We start from the raw sequence: 21049 nt of genomic DNA on the forward strand, positions 1-21049 counted from the left end.
GCTCGAGAGCGAGATCATCCAAAACTTTTTGTGGGACTTTTTTCTTAAAAAAATCTGTCTTATCAAGTTGACGCCATATCCAATTTTTCGAGTTTCGAAACAATTTCTTGCAGTTATTAAAGCCAGCAAAAGTCAAATCTGTTTCAATCACACTCCACTAAGTTAAAGGTCTCCCAAACTTTACTCCACGACAATGACACTTTGAATAATATTTTTCAAGTTCCCTAACAATCACAAAAAATGAGGTTAAATAAATGATACATTTTTTTAGCCACCTATTTTTAATCTATCGCTTTTATCTTCAATATATATATATAGATATATTTGTATAAATCGTGTTTCGTGTTTATTGATAAAAATGTTTCGTGTTTAATGATAAAAAACAAACACGAAACAAAAATTTTTTTTAACACGAACACTTCGTGTAGGTCCTGCGACACGAGCCCAACTCAACTTGATATATGTACCATGGGTTTATTATCAAACACGGTGCAGTGTTGCAGTAAACTATTTTACTTTGAAGAGCCAAAAGCGCGCGCGCAATATTGGCAAAAGCTCCTAACTTATTTTTCGTTAGGAATGGGGTGCATTGAACTTACAGACGACTTGTCAGGTGAATCAAACTGGTTATATCTATCTTAACTAGTCACAGGTTCGAGTCCGGAAGATCTATTGCTATATATAGAAAAAAATCGTATGATTTTCATGGGGAATATTTAATAAAAAATAAGGTCTATTATTTGTGATTTAATCAGTTTTATTTTTATTAATATAAAATACGTTATTTTCTGCGAAAATATCAATTCAAATATTTTAAAATAAAGTAATACTGTTTTAGTCCATAAACTATATTACTTTTCTTTGTTTACATTTTGCAATTAGAGATGTGAGTTCTTGTTCGCATAGTGAGACTACGATGGCTTATCGATAATATTGTTGGGGAACTGTTGGAACATTGGGTACTTCGCCCTGAGAATTCCGGATCTAGCCGGTGCTAGATGCTCCGTATCACGCAAAATCTTGAAAAAAATAAATAAAAATGAAATATATAGAGACAATCGATAGTTTCGTACATATCGATACATCGATATCTCGAGTGATCCGCGATACCATTACAATATTTAATACCTATGACTAAATATGCAATAAAAAACCCCGGCCCGACTGATATCCAATACAAAACATATTTCACCACAACAGCCAGGCATATAATGGTGGAAAACCTCCGGGAACATCCTTATCTTATCGGGCGTGGTGGACACGAGAAGACCACTAATCAGAGTATTATAGAGTACTGCTAACTCACAATATTGATAAACAAAATAAAGGCCAGCCGAAAGTTTCACGCGCATTTATTGGCGGAGAATAGGGATATGTCCGAATCGGGAATCAAGAAGCTGAGTCAGGAGAGGACTCGGGAATGGTTAAACAGCCAGGTCAGCAGCTCCACCGAGGATGAGGAGTTGGAGTCGATAGCAGAGTCCTCGGTGGTGGACAGTTTGGACTATGAATATACGGAGGAGGATGATACGGATCAGAATATCAGCACCATGACACTTGGCACTCAGATCGGTGGGTGGAACCTAACCATATATCTTTCCCTAACTAATAGTATCCATTATGTCCAAAAGCCACGAAAAAACAATCGATCATCACCGACACGATAAGGGACCTGATGAACTCGATCAACAGCATTCAAACCTTGGGCAACGTTAACATTAGCAACTCCACAAACGTCCACATCGGCAATGTGACCAATATCAATGGCAACATACAGATCATAGCCGAGGGCCTGAGCCCACACCGCAGGGATAGGGATCGTCGATCGCCCCCGAAGCATAGCGCTACCAAACCAGAGACCCATTTCAATGAGGACTATCAGGACGAGTCGGAGGAGAGGGTGCGATCAGATGTATTTATCAGGCGTCAGAGTAGGCTATATATACCGCGAACTATCCTATCAACACGGTGATGATAAGGTGCTAATCTCATTTGCAGAGTTCAAAATACCCAAAGAGCTGTGCAGCATTATTCCGCGCCATTCCTGGCTGGCACAAAAGCCCATGGACGATCCCCAGCCCCTGCAGCTCCCCGTTAAATATGTGGTTATCTGTGAGTTCTTTTCTAATCTCAATTTAAAAACTCTTTCTAAAAAAATGAAGAAAAAATAAACAAATTCATTTATCTTACAAGCTCTTAAGGGTTGGCGCCAAATGAATACCTTCAGTTAAACCTTTTAAAAAACAGGTATACATATATATTTGTATACTTTCTTTTGATTACTAAAAATACTTCGTAGCCTACTTTTAGACACAATTTAAAGTAGTTTTCGAGATCTCTAATGGTCCCCCATATAACGTCTTGTGAGATGAAGCGTTGATGATTTCATAAATCTCAAAAGAAAGCATTACACTTCTTATTAATTTAATAAATCTTTCTAAAACGTTTTTCTTACCATTTGTAGTACATACTGCCACCGAGAGCTCAGAAAAACGCGCTATTAACGTAAGACTTATCCGTGATATTCAAGTGAGTAGATTTACAAATTAACTATTTGAAATAAATAATAATACATATTTTTTTAGTGCTTCCACATAGAGTCGCGGGGATGGAACGACATTGCTTACAACTTTTTGATCGGCTGTGATGGCAACATTTATGAGGGACGCGGCTGGCAGACAGTGGGTGCCCACACACTGGGCTATAACAAGATATCGCTGGGGATCAGTTTTGTTGGGTGCTTCATGCGAGAGCTTCCAACGGCGGACGCACTGAACATGTGCCGCAATCTGTTGGCCCGCGGCGTGGAGGATGGCCACATATCACCCGACTATAGACTCGTTTGCCACTGCCAGTGCAATTCGACGGAAAGTCCTGGCCGGCAGTTGTTCGAAGAGATACAGACATGGCCCCACTTTTACAATATTGAGGAGGAGGAGGAGGAGCACTAAAGGACAAAAAAGCACATTGTATATATAAAGTTGAGTTTACATCTTTGTTAAAAATTAAATCACACGTTTATCAATTTGACAGCTCTTGGGCAATTGGTTTGAAAGATTATAGATTTAGTAACTTAATTAAAAATAGATAAAAAGGAATGGCGTTCATAAGGAGTATTTCTAAGTACCCGCTTTTTAATAGATTTAAAATATTATTTATACACTTGATTTAAAAGTCCTGATTTGTCAAAAATAATCTATCTGTGCACCTGTGCACAGTTTTTATTCCACTTCATAGGTAAAAAAAAGGAGAACAATATACCTTGCATAGATATGAATGAGCTAGCACTACAATACAAATAATTTTTTTCGAAACAATTTATAATTAAAACAAAATCTCTTAAAGCCAAGTAAACTTAACAATTGCCTTAGAAATGATTTTCTTCAAGCTTTGGCGGCGCTGAATATTTCTCCTTAGCATGAGCCCGATATTCCTCATCATCATCGTGGCACTCCTTATAGCATTGAGTGCAAAAGAGGTCTCCACCGCAGCCAAGGCAACGGACAACCGCATCCTCGTTGCAAATGTTGCACCAGGGCAGTTCTTCGGTGCCGCTGGGCACCGCACTATTAATTGGGCTAATTTCGTTCTGGGTAACAGCTGGTAAGCGCGATTCCTCCACATACTGGAATGGTAATTACATTATGATTAGCATTTGTAAAAAGCTCTTGAAGGAGTCGAACTGAGAGTGCATACGAACCTTTTTCATTATATTCTGCAAAAGGGTCTCGTCGTCCTCCTCGTTGTCCACGGCACCACTAATATGGGATCCCGATGGGCCTGCACCTGCTGAATCGACGGGTGTGTCGCGTAGAGCTCGCAAACGTCGCTCAATGTCTGAGATTGAATCATCCCTCTGCCTGTCCACATTTTGGTCCAACTGGGCTTCCTCCACAAACTGTGCCAGCAAATCCCTCATTTTCTCCTGATCGTTTCTTTGGTCAGTGGATAGTAACAAGTCCTTCTTGTCGTAGTTAGTTTTATGAGGCATTCCGGTCAGATTGGCGAGGCGGGCACGGATCTCATCGTCTGTGGCATCAACGCGTTTGTAGTCCTGTATTCGCTTCGTCAACGCACTGTCCAGGTTCTCATCAATGTGATCCTCATGATCTTTGGAATGTAGGGCCGAACTGGAACTGGGAACCAAAGCCTCTGGCAGTTCCTCAGAGGGCGGGGAGTCACTGGAATGGTTAGAGTGGTTAGTTAGGAGTAGGAACTATGGGCAATGGTTTCACTTACTCAAAGAGCACATCGGCAGCCGAAACCGAACCCACACCCTCTGCACCCTTGGACGGAGGTGGCAGACTGAATTTGGTGACTAAGACCCCGGGCAGGGCCTCACAATCGATGACCTTTTCGGCATCGGCGCTGGCCTGCAGTTTGGACAGCTTGTCGTAGCATATCAGGCACACATTGAGCACCTTTCCCGCGTGACGGGGCACAGGCATCGGCCTCTTCAGGCACTTGGAGCAGAATGAGTAGCCGCAGTTCGGGCATCCATACTATTGGGGATTGAATATGTGGTTAGTTTTAATCTTTGCTATCCATATACATATATGCCATGTGACACTTGCTTCTTTGCAGAACAATCCATACTTGCGACCGCAACCAAAGCAGCTCATTGTAACCAGGAACACCAGTTGCCAATCCACATAAACTTCAAATTTGATTTGTTTTGTTTTAAATAAGATACTTCCAATTGGAGATGGGATCCTGCTGTCTCACGACCATTATACGATATACACACTGAGATACCATCGATAACGCTACGAACGCTACGAACGCTAAGACTGGGATTCCCCCATTTCACATCTGCCGTTATTTCTTTTAAGTCTTGACATGTGTCTATTGTTAGGAATTAACTATTAGCGGATTCTCGATACTGCATCGATTGGAAAATCGCAATAACCCCTCATAAAAAAAGCGAAAATGCGTCAAAAAATAAATGTTTCTTAAAGTGATAGGGATCGTTAGCTTTTGTAGCAAGCTGCTCAAAACAGTCGGTCTTTTAGCTGTACGCCTTGATTTGGCCAAACTACGATTAAAAAACCGCGAGAAAAATGAGTATTTTTGACCAAAATCTAAATCCCCTTTTCCAGCCCTAAAAAATCAGTGTTTTGGATGCCGTAAAGCTTATAAAAGTCAGAAAACCGAATGCCATACCTCGTTGTTCTCGTAGTTTAATTTCCAATCCATTTGCATTAAAACCTAAAAACTTTTAATTTTTTCCAATTTTCGCAAAAAAAACGTGATGTTACCCCTTATAAAAAATGCGAAAATGGGTCAAAAAATAAATTTTTCTTGAAGTGATAAGGATCGTTGGCATAGGTCGTAAGCAGCTCAAAACAGTAACTCTTTTAGCTGTACGCCTTGATTAGTCTAAACTACGATTGAAAAACCACCAAAAAAGGAGTATTTTTAACCACAATCGGAATCCCAAAAAAAACATGATGTACCCCATCACAAAAAATACGAAAATTGTTCAAAACAGTCGTTCCATTAGCTGTACGCCTTGATTTAAAATCTGCTAAAAAGCAGTATTTTTCTCCAACATGTGTGGTTGTAGAAAAGCGAAGATACCTCATTCCTCGATAGTTGCGCAGGCTGCAAGCAGTTTCACATGTTATCGAACGCGAACTGTGAGCGCTGCCCAGTGGAGTCGGGGTTTTATTTAAGCCGATACTTAACGATAGGGTAAAGGTCTATCGGCATCGGCCAGGTATCGTCATTGCAATTGTTTTGAGGTGTTAAGACGTCAATTGATAAATTACCAATTATACCACAACACAACTGATATTTCTGTTCAACCCCTTTGATAACAGTCTTCGAATTGAAACATTAAGAAACAGTAAGTAAAAGTAAAAGGCGAAGAGTGTAAAAGAAAATAAAAAAATGAGAGCAAACAAGTCAGGTTTTGCAAACAATACATTTACAATGTAATTTCGATACTAAATATTGTTCGAGGTGCAGATTGTAGCTTTTAATTGTATCAATTCGGTTGCCCTTAAATGCAATCGCTGGCATTAAGTACTTGTATGTATTCGGATTGTGGGTAACCAAAATAACAAGTAGATGCCCTAAAAATTCCTTGGCTGCTAGAACTGCTAAAATATATCATGTGACATTTATGGCAATTACACGTAGTGTATAAAGGGTGCAATTCGTATGTTCTGGCGTATGTAACAGGTAGAAAGAGGCTTTTCCGAGTCTACAAAGTACACATATGTACATACAAGTACACACGTAGTAGGTATATTAGGTATATACAGGTTTACCCAGTTTTTCCGCCACCTGAATTCTAGGGAAATTGCATTTTTCCAGGAAATTTGACATGGGTATGGTGAATGCAGTATCCCCAATCGCCCAAACAAGGTGGCAGAGTACGCTTTTCAGGAGGTGGTGACAATGGGTCCCATACCTATAAACACCACCCCCTCTCGGTTTGCATAGAAAAATACTAAATGCTATGGAACGCGCAAAACCCCCCCTTGAAACTGCGCTCAAAACATTTAATTAAATTAAGTGATGGTATTTATATACCTCTAAAAGCATTCTTTTGACCAAGAAATTTGAATCAGCTTGATAATCGAGATAAAGCAGATAACACAGTTGCCGTCTACTTTTGCTTCATAAAGTAAAATATCCTCCTGAACAAAACAGAATTCCAGTCAGATTATTTATATCAGTATTCCTCTATTCATTTTAGTTTGAACGTTAAACTTGATCGGTTATCAGCATCCTGGGCAAACCATGGAAGAGCCGAAAATGGCCAAGTCACCGGAGCTGCCCACCACATCATCCGGGGCATCATCGTCCTCATCCACCTTGCCCGAGAACGTGAGCTACGACAAGATCGCCTGGACCCGGGACATCACAGAGCCGTTGGCGGAGGAGTCCTCTACCAGTCAATTGCGCCCTCTCGGAACTTCGATTTCATCTGATTCGGCGGCAGAGGCCAGTACATCCAACACATCGTATTCCTTTACGGGCGATTACCTTTCCGGTGGCAATATCGCCGATCTAAAGTCTGGCACTTCGTCCGCTGGCGCTGAGAGTGCATCGAAATCGAGCGAGAAGGACAAGGAAAACAAGGAGCAGAACGATGAGTCGCTGTACGAGTGCAACATATGCCTGGATACGGCCAAGGATGCCGTGGTCAGCATGTGCGGACATCTGTTCTGCTGGCCATGCTTGCATCAGTGGCTCTTGACGCGACCCAATCGCAAGCTCTGCCCCGTTTGCAAGGCGGCTGTCGACAAGGACAAGGTCATACCGCTCTACGGAAGGAATAGCACACACCAGGAAGATCCTCGGTAAGTTGGAAACAGCTATATCATATATCCTATCATATACTCCAGGTTACATATTCTAGGTTGTAAGAAAATCGAATATTTTTAAATTTACTTATGTTTTGTTTGGTTTTTTTAGCAACAAAGTTCCACCACGCCCCGCTGGCCACCGTACAGAACCAGATCCTGCTCCCGGATTTCCAGGATTTGGATTCGGGGATGGTTTTCACATGTCGTTTGGTATTGGGGCTTTTCCCTTTGGATTCATAACATCTTCACTAAATTTCGGCGAACCTCGTCCTGCTGGTAGGTCAATAAATCCTCCTCAATATATACTGGACTAACCATTTTCTGTACCTTTGTCTAACATTTAGCTGCTAATCGTGGTACAACGCAATACGAGGACGAGCAAACCCTTTCTAAGCTCTTTCTGTATCTGGCCTTTATGTGCATTGCATGGCTGTTTTTTACATAGCAATCTGCGAACGCATAAAAAACATTGCACCGATAACAAGAACTTGTATTGAAATGTGTACGGAAAGCGTCCGAAGTAATCATATTGCAGTATCCTCCAGTTAAAACAACAATAATCTAAAACATGTTGGGTAAAAGTCGTTGGTGTAATTAATTAACATAAATTGACTACTTTTCGGTTGAAATTTTGATTTGAATTGAATTTGTAAAGAAGGATGGGAATGTGAAGACCCAAACTATTTCAAAAAGATCGCGGGTCCCTACGACTCTCAACACTCAACACTCAAATCTTAAAATCATTTCTGTATGTTCTCGGATCGCATTGATTTAATAAAAAAGTAGTTGTCAAAAAATGTAAAAACTATATATATACATATAATAAACTCAATAAAAAATAAAGGTGCTTATGTTTATTTATATTTATGTACAAACATGCCGCAAAGGGACACAGATAGTTGGTTAGGGAGGTTATTTTTTTTAAGTGTTAAGATGTTTAATAAATATTTAAAAGATTTTTTCTTGGTGGGAGAAGACTCTGTTATTCCGTACAACCATTAAGAAATTAAATATGAATATATAATTTACAGAACATGATGCATGATAGAATTTGTAAAAAATAATTAAGTTTATTGCTTAACATTAACTGCACAACATTCTTTTTTTTTTTTAAATAGAAATGGCCATTGCCTTGAGAGCAAGAAAACACAAAATAAAACTGCTCGCTACTTAGAATATTTTAGCTAAGCTCGGTGTTCGCCGAAAGGGATTCCACGAACTGGATGAAACGCTGCCAGCGGGTCGCGAACTAGACGATGTCTTCAGATGAAGCTTGGGCTTGGCCGCAATACTTGTGGGGCTGGGAAATCCGGAGGAAATGCCCGATGAACTGGCCGCCGATAGCGTTGACAACGAGCCCTTCGACGACAATGGCTGCAGGTGAACAGAAGTAATAATAAATCCCTATGATATTCAATATACGTTCTAAGATCAACATACCTTTAAGTAGTTGCGATCCATGGGCGTTATGACTCTCAACTCCAGAGTGGAGCCACAGGACTGTATGAGCTGGACCACCTGCTGATGCGAGTACCACTTGACATCTATGCCAGCTATTTCGACTATGAAATCTCCCTCCTTGATCCCGCCCAGCTGGAAAGGGAATAATATGGTTTATGTGTCCAATAGAAATAGAAATAGAGATCCAACCACTTACATCTGCCAGCGAATTGATCTCCACGTGCGCAATAATGACCGGCGCATCGCCGCGCACATGGAAGCCAAAGTTCTCGAACTCCTCCTTATAGAGATTGTATCCCCCATTGTGTTCCTCCTCATCGTTGTCCAACGAACACTTGTTATTGCTGGCGGGTACATTGTGGTACGAAGACGATCCCTTCTGCAAGCGCACACATCGTGGGGCTGTCCAGTGGCGTCGCGCCGAAAATATTGCAATGGGTCCAAGGCGCTTGAAGGGATCCTTAACCTTGTGCGATGTGAAATCGGGTCCCGTCAGGGATAACGTAAACTTCGAGAAAGCTGATTATATGGATGATAAATATGAATGAATAATGATGTTATATATATCGAAAACCTATGTTTATTACCTTCAACGGTTCGCTCCAGAAGGTCGCCCTCTTCAATATTATTGGCTGATGCCTGCAATCTGAACTTATCGAACTCCTCCTGCGACTTGGAGTGCACCTCCTTCATGACCTCAGTAAGCGATGACTTGTTCTTGAAATAGAAAGATCATTAATAAGGAGAATTTTTTTGAATGTCCTATTATAATAGTTATTATCCTCCATTTTGGAATCTTATTCTGAGAAATGTGAAATCATTCATAAGTTTAAGTTTTATGTTTGTGCTGTATGATCTGCATAAAGTTTGGGATATTTTGTTTTTAAAAATCGTAGCACTATATTTTTTTACACCTTGGAGCACTATAGCCAGTATTTTAAACATCCATCTTATTTTTTGAAATTTTAGATCATAACATTATATTGTACACATAGTATTATAATATATTATTTGATCACCATATCATACCATATCACATTATATTATATCATAACACATTATATCATACCATATCATATCTTATCATATCACATATTATGTTTACCTTTAGATACCGGCACATTCTTTGCAGACGCTGGGCCTCTTCGATACTAGCCAGGGCTTCCTTCAAGTGGGCCAGTTTGTTGGCGACCGAAGTGGAGGCCTCCTCGCTGGTGCCGTAAATAGATTCCACCTCTTGTGAGTTGCCAATAAAGGATTCCGCCGACAATTTGGCATGGCTCTTTTGAGTGGGCAAGTGGGATGCCTTGATCTCGTCCGTCGCATCTATGCTGCGTGCCTTGTAGAAATGTGCGAATGCTGAAAGGATCATTATGAGGATTAAGTATATCTAAATATAAATAAATATTATATGTTTACCCTTGTAGAGTTCCGCTTTGACTGGCACCAGACCAGCCCAACATTCAGGGAGATAGGTGTGCGTATCGTTTGCCTGGATGTTTTTGTGCATTTCATTGTACTCGTGCGAAATCTGGGCAGCCTCTCCAGCTAGATCGCGAAACGACTGCGAATCGGACTATATATATAGCTTGGAATTATAATTACTATATAATATACAAGGTGATACTTACGCAACTGAATTCGGACAGACCTATCGCCTCGATTTGGAGCTGCAACTTCTCAAAGAGACATTCTCGGGCCTGGGAAAGCATGAGCGAAACGAGCACATCCAGGACCTGTGGCTTCAGATCCATCGATGGGGCATTCGTAAACGTATCGTAGATGTGACGGAATATCCCCGCAGCCCGCAGAAAACTATCTACAGCCAGGTCCAGACCCCGTTCGGTAGTGCGATCGTGTCGAGCTCCGATCTGGGTATAGATCCCGCCCAGATTGAACAGGGTGCAGGCCTTCTCGAAGGCGATGGTGCGCTGGCAGGAGGGAACTCCCGTCAATGAGTCATACCACTCGAAGTATACCCCCAAATTGCGATCGGGCGGAAAGAAACGACGTTCCACATAGTACAGTGTGTTGTAGTACCGGAAAAGTAATGCCACTCCTAGGGCGTCACGTGACGGCGTTTTGGATGCCTGTATGGGAAAGCGATTAGATCATATCATATCGTATTTGGTGGATATTCATGGGAATTTCCCCTCACATACCTGTCTCGTATCTGTCATATCTGCTATGGCATCTATGTACATCGAAGGCTCCTCGCTGTAGTGCTCCAGGATGAAATCGGAAAAGGGTTCCATGAAGTTGATCTCCTTGGTTTCTTTAAGGCCCAACGGTATCATGGGCATAATTCCATTATGACTGGGAATTATTATACCATTAACGTTAAGACATTAACGAATAACGATGGTTATATTTTTAGGGTCTTTTTTAAATGTTCTCACAAATGGATGGCTATATTATAGAGCTAAAAGGGAACCTAAATCTTACCTTTCGCTTTGATAGATTTCCACCGAGGAATTCAACTCGGCTAGTTGCTCCTTCAACAATTGCAAATTTGAATTGACAAAGCTTAGTTCCAGGGCAACTGTGTCCCTCAATTTGCGGTTGGATGTGGCCTGAAATAAGGGCATTTGATATAAGAGCTGTTTAAAGGTAATCCCTAACAGTACCCACCTTATAAAGATTCTCGGCCCCAGCTCGAAGGCGGAGTTCCTTGTTAATCTCCTTGTTCAATTTGCACCGCTTGTTTTGAAGTTTGCTGCGACATGTTGCAGCTCTAGGATCTGAACCCTGAAAAATATTGTTTTTATATATATCATATATCATTTCAGATGTCACAATAAAATCAAATTACTAAATTATGGTTTTATGAGAAAATGCAAACCAATGAAATACCTTTTGCAGAAAAAAGGCATATAATAATGAATCACTAGGAATATGCGATTCATATATAAAAATATAATGGGTTTTCCAATTACGCACTTACCCGAACAAAACAAAACGATAATTCATTCAGCTTCTCATCATCCTCGTTCTCCTCATTTTTCCCTGCTCTCTGCTCCAGTTCATCGTCTTTTCCATCCATGGCTCCAAGATTAAACATTCCGAGATCCAATTGGACTCCTTAATTGCCACAGCGTGGTTGATTATACTACCAATATGTATTTAATAGCATTTAGTCTTGGGAACACTATATATTTCAATTATTTCTGGATATATACCAGGTATTAAAAATAATATCTTTTCAAGCTATCTATAGTATTATAGTTAAGATGAATTGTTTAGGTCATCTGTTAAAGTATTTATTCAGGGATTTCAAGTTCATAAAGATCCATTAAGCCATTCTTGAGTTATTAATGGTGTAACCACCAAAACATAGATAGAACAGCATTTCTTTAGCCTTAGGAGGTCAAACACATAATTTGCTTTTAACGGTATTGATTTCGAGAACCATTAAAATAGCTCGAAACACATAATTTCAGAGATCTATTCATATCAACGCGATATAACCGTGATAAAATAGCCCTAGGCCCATCAAAAAGCTAAGGCACACATATATTTATATAATGATATAGAAGAACTTCAAGAGTCGCCAATTTGTAGACCTATTTTGGCCATTCTACAAAAATGTCAAGATCGTAAAAACCCATTCAGCCGTAAATGAGTCACAAGTGGTGCATTTATATTGTTTACAAAAAGATAAACCTAATCTATAAAAAGGTATTTCCAACAAGAATTTGTAATCGAAAAGGTATCTGGGCCATCGAAATTTTTGCTTTCGGTTGAACTTCGTTTGAAAGATGTTTCTGGGACACCACCACCGGTTAAACTAAACAATGCCATATAAAAACAATAGAGATTTATTGTCATTCGATTTTCTGGCTAATTGTTAGTTTGTAAATTCTTTTTTGTTTTTGGCCAAACACCTGGGCAGCCCGTCCCGTCGGTCAAGTTTTCTATGTTGATTTCAGGTATTCACGATTCACCGAAGAGTGCACAAAACCCATGGCATAAACACAGTATTATTGGATCCATTTGGGGGTTGGGAGGGGGAGGTTTCTTGCCACTTGTTTTTTTTACTATAACTATTTTATTCTGGAATTCCCAGACACTATGACATATTTATGGTAATCCGTTGTGTTCCACATCATCAATAGCATACTTTTAAAGTACTGTTATGGCATAATTATTATATATACATATTTACATTGTGGGGAGTATAAACTAGTGGAGTTTTTAACAAACCAACACAAAAAAGAAATAAAGAAAAACACGTTAAAACATTTCGTGGCCCACATATATTCACTGCATTTGCATACATTTAATAAACGTAATATTTTTAGCACTGGTTCGACGGCATTTCAGCTTTATATCAGATATGTTGCCTTGTCTTCACTACACTTTCCACTATTACCAAAAAAAAGAAGCAACAGGTTGCTGTTACCTTTGGACAACTACAGCGCCAGGTACGAGTTTCCGAATCACCGTAAAGTCTAAAACTGGTTATTTACTCGGGCCCAGTGTGACCACCACCTGGCCGTTATAACATACCATCTATAACGTTACCAAAATGTTAACCAACTTTATAACGCCTTTTTTTTAGGAAGGTCTACTAACTATTGAAGCACCTTTATTGCTTTAAAAAACATTTTTTCTAATAACTCTAGCTAGAAATAATAGTTTTCTATTTAAAAAATATATTTTTCTGATGTCCATACACTATGGTCCTGGTTTCCTGCCAGATGATTTTATAGACAAATTTAAACAACCAAATTTTAAAAGAAAAAAAATGACAAGGGAATTTTTGTTTATATCTTATTCACCAGAATTTATTTATGTGAAACTATTTACGCCATTAGAAAAAATACTTTAAGTTACACAACTATTTTCGATTTTATTTTATTTAAAACTTAAAAATAAACAATTATTAAAGTAATTTAAGTCAAAAAGTAGTTGTTTTTGATGATATAGGTATATATAGGTTCAAATTTTAATGAAATTGAAAATGTCCTCTTGAAATTTTAAAATCAAAACATACATACATCTATTTAAAAGCAAAAAGAAGTTAAGTTAACAAACCTTTAAAAATATACGTAACCACCAAGGTTTATAAAAGGGCTATACTGTTTCACTCTCCATCGTTTTGTTTGATCCGCCGAATCTCCGAATTAAAAATGCAGCGATTTATAACAAGTTTAACTTTCGAAATGTTAATTTCTATTTATTTATTCAAGGGTAGTACGTCTTTTTGAATCTGTTTTGATTTTTTCGGACGCCTGGTCTGAGTGCCCGTGGCACGTACTCCTTGTCATGTTGATCGAGCGGCCGCTGCCAAGGATTGACGTCCAGCTCAAAGAACCGTCGCTTCGGCTCCATGGCGCGATTATTGTTATCGATCTTGTACAACTTCTCCCACAGGTAGATTTCAGGTAGCTCCAAGTGTCGCGGGCGGTTTGAGGCCAGATGTTTGAAGGTTTTGGTTATAAAGTCACGTTGCTCGACGTTCTCATAGGCAGTAATGTCGGACGCCACATATGGCTGTTGCTCCCCAATACTCCGCTGAATGGATGGAACGTTGGCATAGAAGTTAAGCAGCTGACGCAGTGTGGTGTCGTTGAAATCCACGCACTTTCCACTCGACGAAATCTCTGCATAAAGCGGCAAAGGCTTTGTTCCACGACAGAAGTTTACCCGCGGATTCTCCTCCTGGTGTTTGCCGTGCAGCAGCAGGGTGTTCAATTGATACTCGTAGAAGCTCCATTCCCTGCCGTTTGTGATCACAGTTTGAGTGTTCATGGGATAGGTCAGTTCGTTGTAGGTGTTGAAGCCATTGTAGTTCGCCTGGGCCAAAAGCCAAGCGTATGACGATTTAATCGCCAGAGCATGAAGAGCCTCCTGCAGATCTTGCTCACCATACGATTTCGGTCGTAGTTGAAGGTGAGCTCGCGATTGGAACGAAAGCAGTCCAAAGTTGTGCTCGTTTCCTTTGGGCCAATAGCCTGGCACATTGGTAGCATGCTGATGCTTGGTGCTATAGCCAAGGGTGCGCGGGTCGTGCTTGAAGCGGGGCAATTGCTTGCTCAGCTGGAGGTCTTCGCTTTCCGCTGGCGTTTTCCACGGTGACAATTGCTTTCGATGGCGCAGAGACAGGTACGGCGTTCCGGTATATTGAACCAGACGGTCAATGCTCTCGTTGGCCTCATCCTTTTGCCACTCGCGGCCTTTCTTTGAGTTCTGCACGTTCTTGGGCGGATCTACGCCGCCGACCGCCCAAAAGGCCTCGTGACGCGGATTGTAGTCAACCTCGACCTCCTCCAGGTGTTTGTACTCCTCGCCGAGAGCCTGCAGCAGAGTCCTGTTCAGCTGTTCGACAATGATCTGCGTTAGGATGCGCTCACGCTCAACGTCGCTGGGTTGGGCCGAGTTGGGCAGCTTTTCCAGGTGCCTGTGCTTGGTAATGAAAGAAATTTATTGTATATCTGAGTGCTGAATGTTCTACTTAAGGCCAAGTCGAGTTCTTAACTGAGTTTGGGATTTTAAAACAAAAGAAACTACAGAAATCTTTAGAAATTCCAAAGTAATCCGGTGTCCCCAGGAAAGGAGGCCTTAGAAAGATTGCTGGAAGTATATAGCTGTATTCCCAACTTTTAGTTGAGATGGCTAAGCAAGGAATCAGATGAGAACTCAGTTTGTGCCTAACTTTACCCACTTGTAGTAGTCGTGGGCAAACTCGAGGGCTTCGATGACATCCTCGCGGGTCGCCTTGACCAGAGCGTCCTCGCTGCTGGTGCTTTTGTCGCCTTGGTCCGCAACCTCCGGCGAAGTAGATGCGGATGCAGATGGAGATGGCAGTTCCAGATCCTCGACAACCGTGCGCGTATAGTGTTGCGTGAGCGGCAGTGCGTTGTAGGGGATCTTGGAGTCGTTGAAGTCGACCACTTTGTAGCCGTAGTAGCGGGGCATGTTGATCTTGATCATCTTCTCCTCCACCGTGGGCACCTGGCGGATCTCCTCGTGCCAGTCGGCAGCATCCTTTTGCTTTCGAGCCTTGAAGGACGGATCCCGAATCTCCGGATAAGCCGGTTCCGCCTCCGTCGGACTAAGCTGCACCTGGAGCGACTGTCCGGCCAAACAGCGCTTGTACGTCGTTCGCAACTGGTTTACGAGGCTTAGCTTCAACATATCGCCAACCCAAACGCAAGTTGCGATTAATGTTTTCGAAGAAATTCAATTTAATCCGGACAATAAACGGAGAGAGGTTATGTCATTGCCATCGAGAGCAGTATGACCGTGCACGAGCTTAATTACAAATGATATTGCGTCAAGGTAGCGGCGGTACGTTAGAAGCGAAAGTTAAACGGTGGAACTTGAAACTTAGGGGGTTTTGGTTTTAAGTACCATAACGCTACAGCTGTATGAAAATGTCATTTTATTTTAAACATTTTTGCAATATAAAATATATGAAAGAATTTTTGAAATTTGTTTTCAAAAACATTCCCCTGGTTCTAAGAAATTATTGGATATTTTTTAGAGCTCTTAATGGTGAATAATAAAGTGATCATAACATTGAAAAGCCAAAACAGCTGAAATTTATTTCAATATTTATAAATTGCTTGACCAAAAGTGAGTAAAAAGTGTTCCCTAGCCACCGTTCCACTTTATAGGCAAAACTCTTCTAGTATTTTCCGCCCTAAGAATATGGCATATTTGAACGGTCTTGCTGCGGTCACATTTGCAAAAATATGCAAAAAAAGTCAATTATTCGCTATAAAACGAGTTATTGAAGTAAACAACATTGAGGAATTGCTTATGCGAACGGATATTGATTGATAACTATTGTCCCTGTAAGCCGGAGAGATAAGAAGCCATTAGTATCCACCGCGACGAAGCCGAAGCCGATGCCCCATTCATGCGCATGCTGAATCTGAGTCTGATCTGAAACCAAAATCGGAATCTCAATCGGAAGCTGAACTGATTCGGAAACCTAACCGTGTCCACCTCCGCCAAGATGAATCCCTGTGTGCTGCCCACACCATTGCCCGACTTGGATGGCGACAAGCGTTGGCACAGCATACACCGGCGCTTCATCTCCGATTGCCGGGAAAAGGATCCGGATGTCATCTTCCTCGGCGACTGCATCTTCGAGACCGTGCAGGACAGCGAGGCGTGGAACCAGTACTTTGCACCGCTGCACTGCCTTAACTTCAGCATTCGCGACGATTGTACCGAGCACGTCCTGTGGCGCATCGAGAACGGAGCCCTGGACAATGTGAATCCCAAGATAGTGGTCCTGCATGTCGGCACGAACAATGTGAAGAACACTGCCGAGGAGGTGGCCGAAGGAGTGTTGGCCAACGTGACGAAGATCCGTCAAAAGCTGCCCCACGCCTACATCCTTCTTCCTGTAAGTTATACTGCCCTTCAGCCTTCATGCCACCAGATCTTTATCATTATTTGCCTTCACAGTCACTGCTGCCGCGCGGTCAACAGCCGAATATGCTGCGCGAAAAGAATTCCACCATCAATGAGCTGATCAATGGACTCACCAAGGGATTGTACCGCGTCCAGACCGTGGCCATCGACAAGGGATTGATCCAGAGCGACGGCAGCATCAGCCATCACGATATGTTCGACTACAAGAACCTCACCAACGCTGGAGCGAAAAAGATTCTTGAGCCACTATACGATTTGCTTTCTCAAATTCTCAACGAAAACGAACCTGAAAACGATCTCACTCCCTCCGAGTAAAGGAACCTCCAGCAGCTTTCATTATCTATATATATATATAAACCACAAAACAATTCCCAGACTATAATTTAAAACAAATGTATTTTTTGAAATCTCAAAAGCCATAGAGCTGCGAGATTATCTCACAATTAAATATAAGTTTTCTTATCGAATAGTAAACCATCGCATATACCATTGCAAAATAACACTATTTTACATAAATATTTATAAGGCTAAAAAGAATGTAATTGGGTAAAATACAAGTTATCTTCAAGCATCAGAGGAACATCGTTTAATCGAAAAAAAATATTTTTTTTTTATATTTATGAGATATTTGCTGCAGCCAAAATAGTTTAAAAAAAGCTAAAGACAAGAAGTGAAAATGTAAAATATTACCGAACCGAAAGAAATAAATTCCAGCAAAATATTAACTATGTTAAATTGAATAGCAAGTGAAGAATTGAGGAAAAGGGTAGGCTCTGGAACTAATATATCTGAATTGTACGTTTATTAGAGCACAGTATTTAGAGAACACACAAAGCTACCAAATATTACTAAAGAGAAAAGGTTCGAGGAAGGGTTTATTTAGATAAAAGACACAATGCTGCGCATTCCTGGTATGCCCCTTCTTCCGGGCACGCTGTTCCGCGATGTAAGTACTCTGTGGTGTATATCTAATAAGCCTTCTATAACAACATCTGGGTATTAGGTATCCAAAGGTCACTATCCAAAACCGCAATCCCTGTCCAACTTCCAAGGACTCAGCATGCTGAGTGATCGCCAGCAGCCGCCTCCTGTGGAATCGGGCAGCGTTACGGTGGACATAAGTTGTCCGCCAGTCGGGGCTTCCTCCATATATCCACCAAGATCGGGTCCCCGAATGCCGCCCTGGTTGGCCTACGATAAGAAGGTGCTGTGCTTCAGTGCCTACTTTAAGCAAACCCTTCAGGAGGTGTACCATGCCCCCTACTTGGTGCGCAAAGTCAAGATATACTACTATCTCGAGGACGGTACTTTGGAGATCTACGAACCGCGGGTGGACAACTCGGGCATTGTCCAGGGATGTGTGGTTCATCGCCAGCGCGTTCCAAAGGCCCCGCCTTGTGATAACGAGTTTATGTCCTTAATTGATCTAAACGTTGATCAGACGGTTCAAATATTCGACCGTCAGTATCATATTACCAAGTGTGATCAGTTCACTCGGGATTTCCTTAACAAACGTGGAATAACGGTTCCCGATCCTGTAAAATCGCCATGGTGAGACCATTTTTAGTGGTATATAACCTTAGTATTGACTCTATTTTAACAGCGATCCTACCGAGACGATGAGAAAACGTGAGAACCAACCCAAATCTGGCAATTTAATACCCAAGAACCACCCGTTTGCTCAGTTTCTAAAGTATGATCGGCAGATATTAAAGTTTCAGGCCTACTGGGATGATCGAACCGAGTTCGGCGATGTACGAAAGTTGGAAGTGTGTTACTATCTATCCGACGATACCATAGAAATCAAGGAACAACATATTCGGAACTCAGGTCGCGACGGGCCGACAGTATTTCTTAAACGTGGGCGCTTAGCCAGAGTGAGTGATAAGGATATTAATCTTAGGATAACTTTTCTCTCTTAAAAAAATTCTCCCAAATCGAAAAAGAGAGAAAAAGAGCGATATAACACCTAGAATTATTCTAGGTAAGAGTGGGAGAGCAATATTTAGAAATGATATGTGGATAGAAATATCATAATATCTTATACATTTTTTCTCTGTTTATTATTAACGTTATATATCATATTATATTATATATTTTCCTAGGAATTTGAAGGCCTAGTGCTGCCAGGACAGATGACTCCAATGACGCTCTTGAACGTTCTGGGAACAAACATGCGCAACGTACGCTACTGCGTGGATCCCCTGAACACGGGCAACAAGGAGATCCTTTACTATAAGGAACGTGATCTTCAGATTGGCAGCGTGATCAATGTGTATGGCCGAGCGGTGATAATCACCGAGCTGGATCCCTTTACCCAGAACTATTACCGCCAACGATATGGGATTCAGGACTTCACCCCACTGCCGATTCCCACCAGATCGGATGATTGTGCGGATCATAGGGCGGGGGAACGCCAACTGCCGCCCTATAATGGTTGGGGCAGCTATGAGGATTCGGTGGGAAACTGCATTTCGGTGGAGCCCAAGCCGCCCAGAACGGATTTCAAGAAGTTCATCAAATACGATCGTTACGTTCTGCGTTATGGTGCCAAAATGCTCTCGACGATCAAGGCGAATTGCGAGCGAATTTTCGTGATAAGCTATTATCTCTGCGATGATACGCTGCAAATTCAGGAGATAGCAGTTCGTAACTCCGGTTTCCTGGGCGGGGAGTTCATGAAGCGAACCCGCCTGGAGTTACCGGGTCAGGAGAAGTTCTCGTGCAAGCAGCCGCAGTACTATATGCCCTTCAACTTCTTCATCGGATCCACCATGTCGCTGAAGGACTTCATCTTTCACATTGTCTCCGCCGATGAGTACACCCTTATGTATATGGAGCACCATCCGGAGACCTTTAGTCAGTCGAATGTGGTATTAATCATGGAAAAGGTTCGCAATTCTCTGCAGAATCGCATGGCCGAGTTTGTGGGATCTTGTGTTCCGGATTGTACAGATTTGGAGAAGAAGCGAGATGTTTTCGTGTCCTTCGAGAGCTTCAAGGGAGCACTGATTGGCATAATTGGTAATATGATCAGTGATCACGAGATCATCACTCTGTGTAGGCATTTTTCGGCGGAGAAGAGTCAACCGCATGCCTGCGATAGGTCGACTGTACGGGCAGCGGCTCATCTGGAACTCAAGAGATCCCTGTGGAATGCCCGAGATGATCTCATGGAGCACTTCCATCACATCAATCCCACCAATCAACCCTTCCTACCGGAATCCAAAGTGCGATCGGCCCTTCGCGGGTGTCGTCTTCCCTTCTCTTTGGAACTGATCGACAATATACTATCCATACTGAATCGCAACGAGTGCGATTATATCGAGGTGTGCGACCTGATGAACTTCATCGACGTATCCTGTGGCAAGGGATGCGACATGGTGCCCGTCAATCACGCCTTCGAGCTGTGCCCCAAGATCCCGTTCCTGAACAAGGGTCGTGTGGTGAACTTCACCTGTTTCCTGCGGGAACTGAGTCTGCCCCTCAATTTGCCCACTGGAGGCGAGAAGAACCACGACACGATTGGCGAAACCAGGATACTGCCTCCGTCGGTGGAAGCCGAGTTCCACAAGCACGAGGAGGACTCCCCTCACTCGTAGTCTAAGAAACATCTATAGCTATCTATAACAAGCGTTACACATTGTTCGTTCCAAATTTTTGGTTGTAATTCCTTCATTCAGATTCTAAATATATTTAAAATTGCACTTGATTTATCAGTAGTAACTCGAAATTGGGTTTATCTGGTATATTAAGGGATAGAACGTTAAAATATTTATTTATAAGATAAAGAGCTTAACAAATAAACTATTTTTCCATCTGGAATCTTAGTCAAAGTTTGTTCTAAAACAAACAAAATTGTTGACTAGCACCGAACA

At 41.6% G+C, this 21049-nt stretch overlaps 7 protein-coding genes across 9 annotated transcripts; 4 read left to right on the forward strand and 3 right to left on the reverse strand.

The window, feature by feature from the left end:
* Nucleotides 1-1108: 1108 nt before the first annotated feature.
* On the forward strand, nt 1109-3010 carry LOC119557687 (peptidoglycan-recognition protein LE). Its single transcript, XM_037870557.1, has 5 exons — nt 1109-1572; nt 1632-1931; nt 1999-2112; nt 2465-2529; nt 2586-3010. The coding sequence occupies exons 1-5, from the start codon at nt 1374-1376 to the stop codon at nt 2949-2951; spliced, it is 1044 nt and encodes a 347-aa protein (XP_037726485.1). The 5' UTR covers nt 1109-1373; the 3' UTR covers nt 2952-3010.
* A 171-nt stretch (nt 3011-3181) lies between these two features.
* LOC119557686 (abscission/NoCut checkpoint regulator) lies at nt 3182-4719 on the reverse strand. Its single transcript, XM_037870556.1, has 4 exons — nt 4575-4719; nt 4240-4502; nt 3701-4181; nt 3182-3625 (listed from the first exon to the last, which is right to left on the reverse strand). The coding sequence occupies exons 1-4, from the start codon at nt 4620-4622 to the stop codon at nt 3368-3370; spliced, it is 1050 nt and encodes a 349-aa protein (XP_037726484.1). The 5' UTR covers nt 4623-4719; the 3' UTR covers nt 3182-3367.
* A 989-nt stretch (nt 4720-5708) lies between these two features.
* On the forward strand, nt 5709-8162 carry LOC119557281 (E3 ubiquitin-protein ligase RNF185-like). 2 transcript variants are annotated; one of them, XM_037869968.1, is made up of 4 exons: nt 5709-5848; nt 6707-7313; nt 7429-7595; nt 7664-8162. In XM_037869968.1, the coding sequence occupies exons 2-4, from the start codon at nt 6751-6753 to the stop codon at nt 7762-7764; spliced, it is 831 nt and encodes a 276-aa protein (XP_037725896.1). In that variant the 5' UTR covers nt 5709-5848; nt 6707-6750; the 3' UTR covers nt 7765-8162. The 2 variants fall into 2 exon arrangements, with proteins under 2 accessions (XP_037725896.1, XP_037725897.1); XM_037869969.1 differs by lacking the exon at nt 5709-5848 and adding an exon at nt 6531-6634.
* LOC119557280 (rhophilin-2-A) lies at nt 8159-13248 on the reverse strand. Of its 2 annotated transcripts, none has more exons than XM_037869967.1 (12): nt 13183-13248; nt 11725-11889; nt 11412-11528; nt 11226-11353; nt 10943-11096; nt 10412-10870; nt 10200-10344; nt 9886-10139; nt 9368-9497; nt 8977-9299; nt 8760-8912; nt 8159-8693 (listed from the first exon to the last, which is right to left on the reverse strand). In XM_037869967.1, exons 2-12 carry the CDS (start codon nt 11839-11841, stop codon nt 8490-8492), a joined length of 2184 nt encoding a protein of 727 aa, XP_037725895.1. In that variant the 5' UTR covers nt 11842-11889; nt 13183-13248; the 3' UTR covers nt 8159-8489. The 2 variants fall into 2 exon arrangements, with proteins under 2 accessions (XP_037725895.1, XP_037725894.1); XM_037869966.1 differs by having other exon boundaries at nt 10200-10356.
* A 673-nt stretch (nt 13249-13921) lies between these two features.
* On the reverse strand, nt 13922-16035 carry LOC119557669 (39S ribosomal protein S30, mitochondrial). The gene is made up of 2 exons (XM_037870532.1): nt 15448-16035; nt 13922-15183 (listed from the first exon to the last, which is right to left on the reverse strand). Exons 1-2 carry the CDS (start codon nt 15918-15920, stop codon nt 13968-13970), a joined length of 1689 nt encoding a protein of 562 aa, XP_037726460.1. The 5' UTR covers nt 15921-16035; the 3' UTR covers nt 13922-13967.
* Nucleotides 16036-16457: 422 nt separating this feature from the next.
* LOC119557517 (platelet-activating factor acetylhydrolase IB subunit beta homolog) lies at nt 16458-17648 on the forward strand. Its single transcript, XM_037870290.1, has 2 exons — nt 16458-17142; nt 17205-17648. Exons 1-2 carry the CDS (start codon nt 16747-16749, stop codon nt 17484-17486), a joined length of 678 nt encoding a protein of 225 aa, XP_037726218.1. The 5' UTR covers nt 16458-16746; the 3' UTR covers nt 17487-17648.
* Nucleotides 17649-17954: 306 nt separating this feature from the next.
* LOC119557515 (EF-hand domain-containing family member C2) lies at nt 17955-20883 on the forward strand. Its single transcript, XM_037870288.1, has 4 exons — nt 17955-18117; nt 18175-18722; nt 18775-19048; nt 19277-20883. The coding sequence occupies exons 1-4, from the start codon at nt 18067-18069 to the stop codon at nt 20771-20773; spliced, it is 2370 nt and encodes a 789-aa protein (XP_037726216.1). The 5' UTR covers nt 17955-18066; the 3' UTR covers nt 20774-20883.
* Nucleotides 20884-21049: the final 166 nt, after the last annotated feature.

Source organism: Drosophila subpulchrella, chromosome X, assembly GCF_014743375.2.
Source record: "Drosophila subpulchrella strain 33 F10 #4 breed RU33 chromosome X, RU_Dsub_v1.1 Primary Assembly, whole genome shotgun sequence".
In the NCBI taxonomy this organism is placed as follows: domain Eukaryota; kingdom Metazoa; phylum Arthropoda; class Insecta; order Diptera; family Drosophilidae; genus Drosophila; species Drosophila subpulchrella.

Bases quoted from the DNA above. Each gene is read 5' to 3' on its own strand.
- LOC119557686 (XM_037870556.1), bottom strand. From the start codon at position 4,622: ATGAGCTGCTTTGGTTGCGGTCGCAAGTATGGATTGTTCTGCAAAGAA. The intron at 4,182-4,239 runs GTAAGTGAAACC...TAACCATTCCAG, and splicing joins GCTGCCGATGTGCTCTTTGA to TGACTCCCCGCCCTCTGAGG. The intron at 3,626-3,700 runs GTTCGTATGCAC...TTACCATTCCAG, and splicing joins TGCAGAATATAATGAAAAAG to TATGTGGAGGAATCGCGCTT.
- LOC119557687 (XM_037870557.1), top strand. From the start codon at position 1,374: ATGTCCGAATCGGGAATCAAGAAGCTGAGTCAGGAGAGGACTCGGGAA. The intron at 2,113-2,464 runs GTGAGTTCTTTT...TACCATTTGTAG, and splicing joins CGTTAAATATGTGGTTATCT to TACATACTGCCACCGAGAGC. The intron at 2,530-2,585 runs GTGAGTAGATTT...ATATTTTTTTAG, and splicing joins GACTTATCCGTGATATTCAA to TGCTTCCACATAGAGTCGCG.
- LOC119557669 (XM_037870532.1), bottom strand. From the start codon at position 15,920: ATGTTGAAGCTAAGCCTCGTAAACCAGTTGCGAACGACGTACAAGCGC. The intron at 15,184-15,447 runs GTGGGTAAAGTT...TACCAAGCACAG, and splicing joins TTTGCCCACGACTACTACAA to GCACCTGGAAAAGCTGCCCA.
- LOC119557517 (XM_037870290.1), top strand. From the start codon at position 16,747: ATGAATCCCTGTGTGCTGCCCACACCATTGCCCGACTTGGATGGCGAC. The intron at 17,143-17,204 runs GTAAGTTATACT...TTGCCTTCACAG, and splicing joins ACGCCTACATCCTTCTTCCT to TCACTGCTGCCGCGCGGTCA.
- LOC119557281 (XM_037869968.1), top strand. From the start codon at position 6,751: ATGGAAGAGCCGAAAATGGCCAAGTCACCGGAGCTGCCCACCACATCA. The intron at 7,314-7,428 runs GTAAGTTGGAAA...TGGTTTTTTTAG, and splicing joins ACACACCAGGAAGATCCTCG to CAACAAAGTTCCACCACGCC. The intron at 7,596-7,663 runs GTAGGTCAATAA...TCTAACATTTAG, and splicing joins CGGCGAACCTCGTCCTGCTG to CTGCTAATCGTGGTACAACG.
- LOC119557280 (XM_037869966.1), bottom strand. From the start codon at position 11,841: ATGTTTAATCTTGGAGCCATGGATGGAAAAGACGATGAACTGGAGCAG. The intron at 8,913-8,976 runs GTAAGTGGTTGG...TTCCCTTTCCAG, and splicing joins AGATCAATTCGCTGGCAGAT to CTGGGCGGGATCAAGGAGGG. The intron at 8,694-8,759 runs GTATGTTGATCT...GTTCACCTGCAG, and splicing joins TGGATCGCAACTACTTAAAG to CCATTGTCGTCGAAGGGCTC.
- LOC119557515 (XM_037870288.1), top strand. From the start codon at position 18,067: ATGCTGCGCATTCCTGGTATGCCCCTTCTTCCGGGCACGCTGTTCCGC. The intron at 18,723-18,774 runs GTGAGACCATTT...CTATTTTAACAG, and splicing joins GATCCTGTAAAATCGCCATG to CGATCCTACCGAGACGATGA. The intron at 19,049-19,276 runs GTGAGTGATAAG...ATATTTTCCTAG, and splicing joins AACGTGGGCGCTTAGCCAGA to GAATTTGAAGGCCTAGTGCT.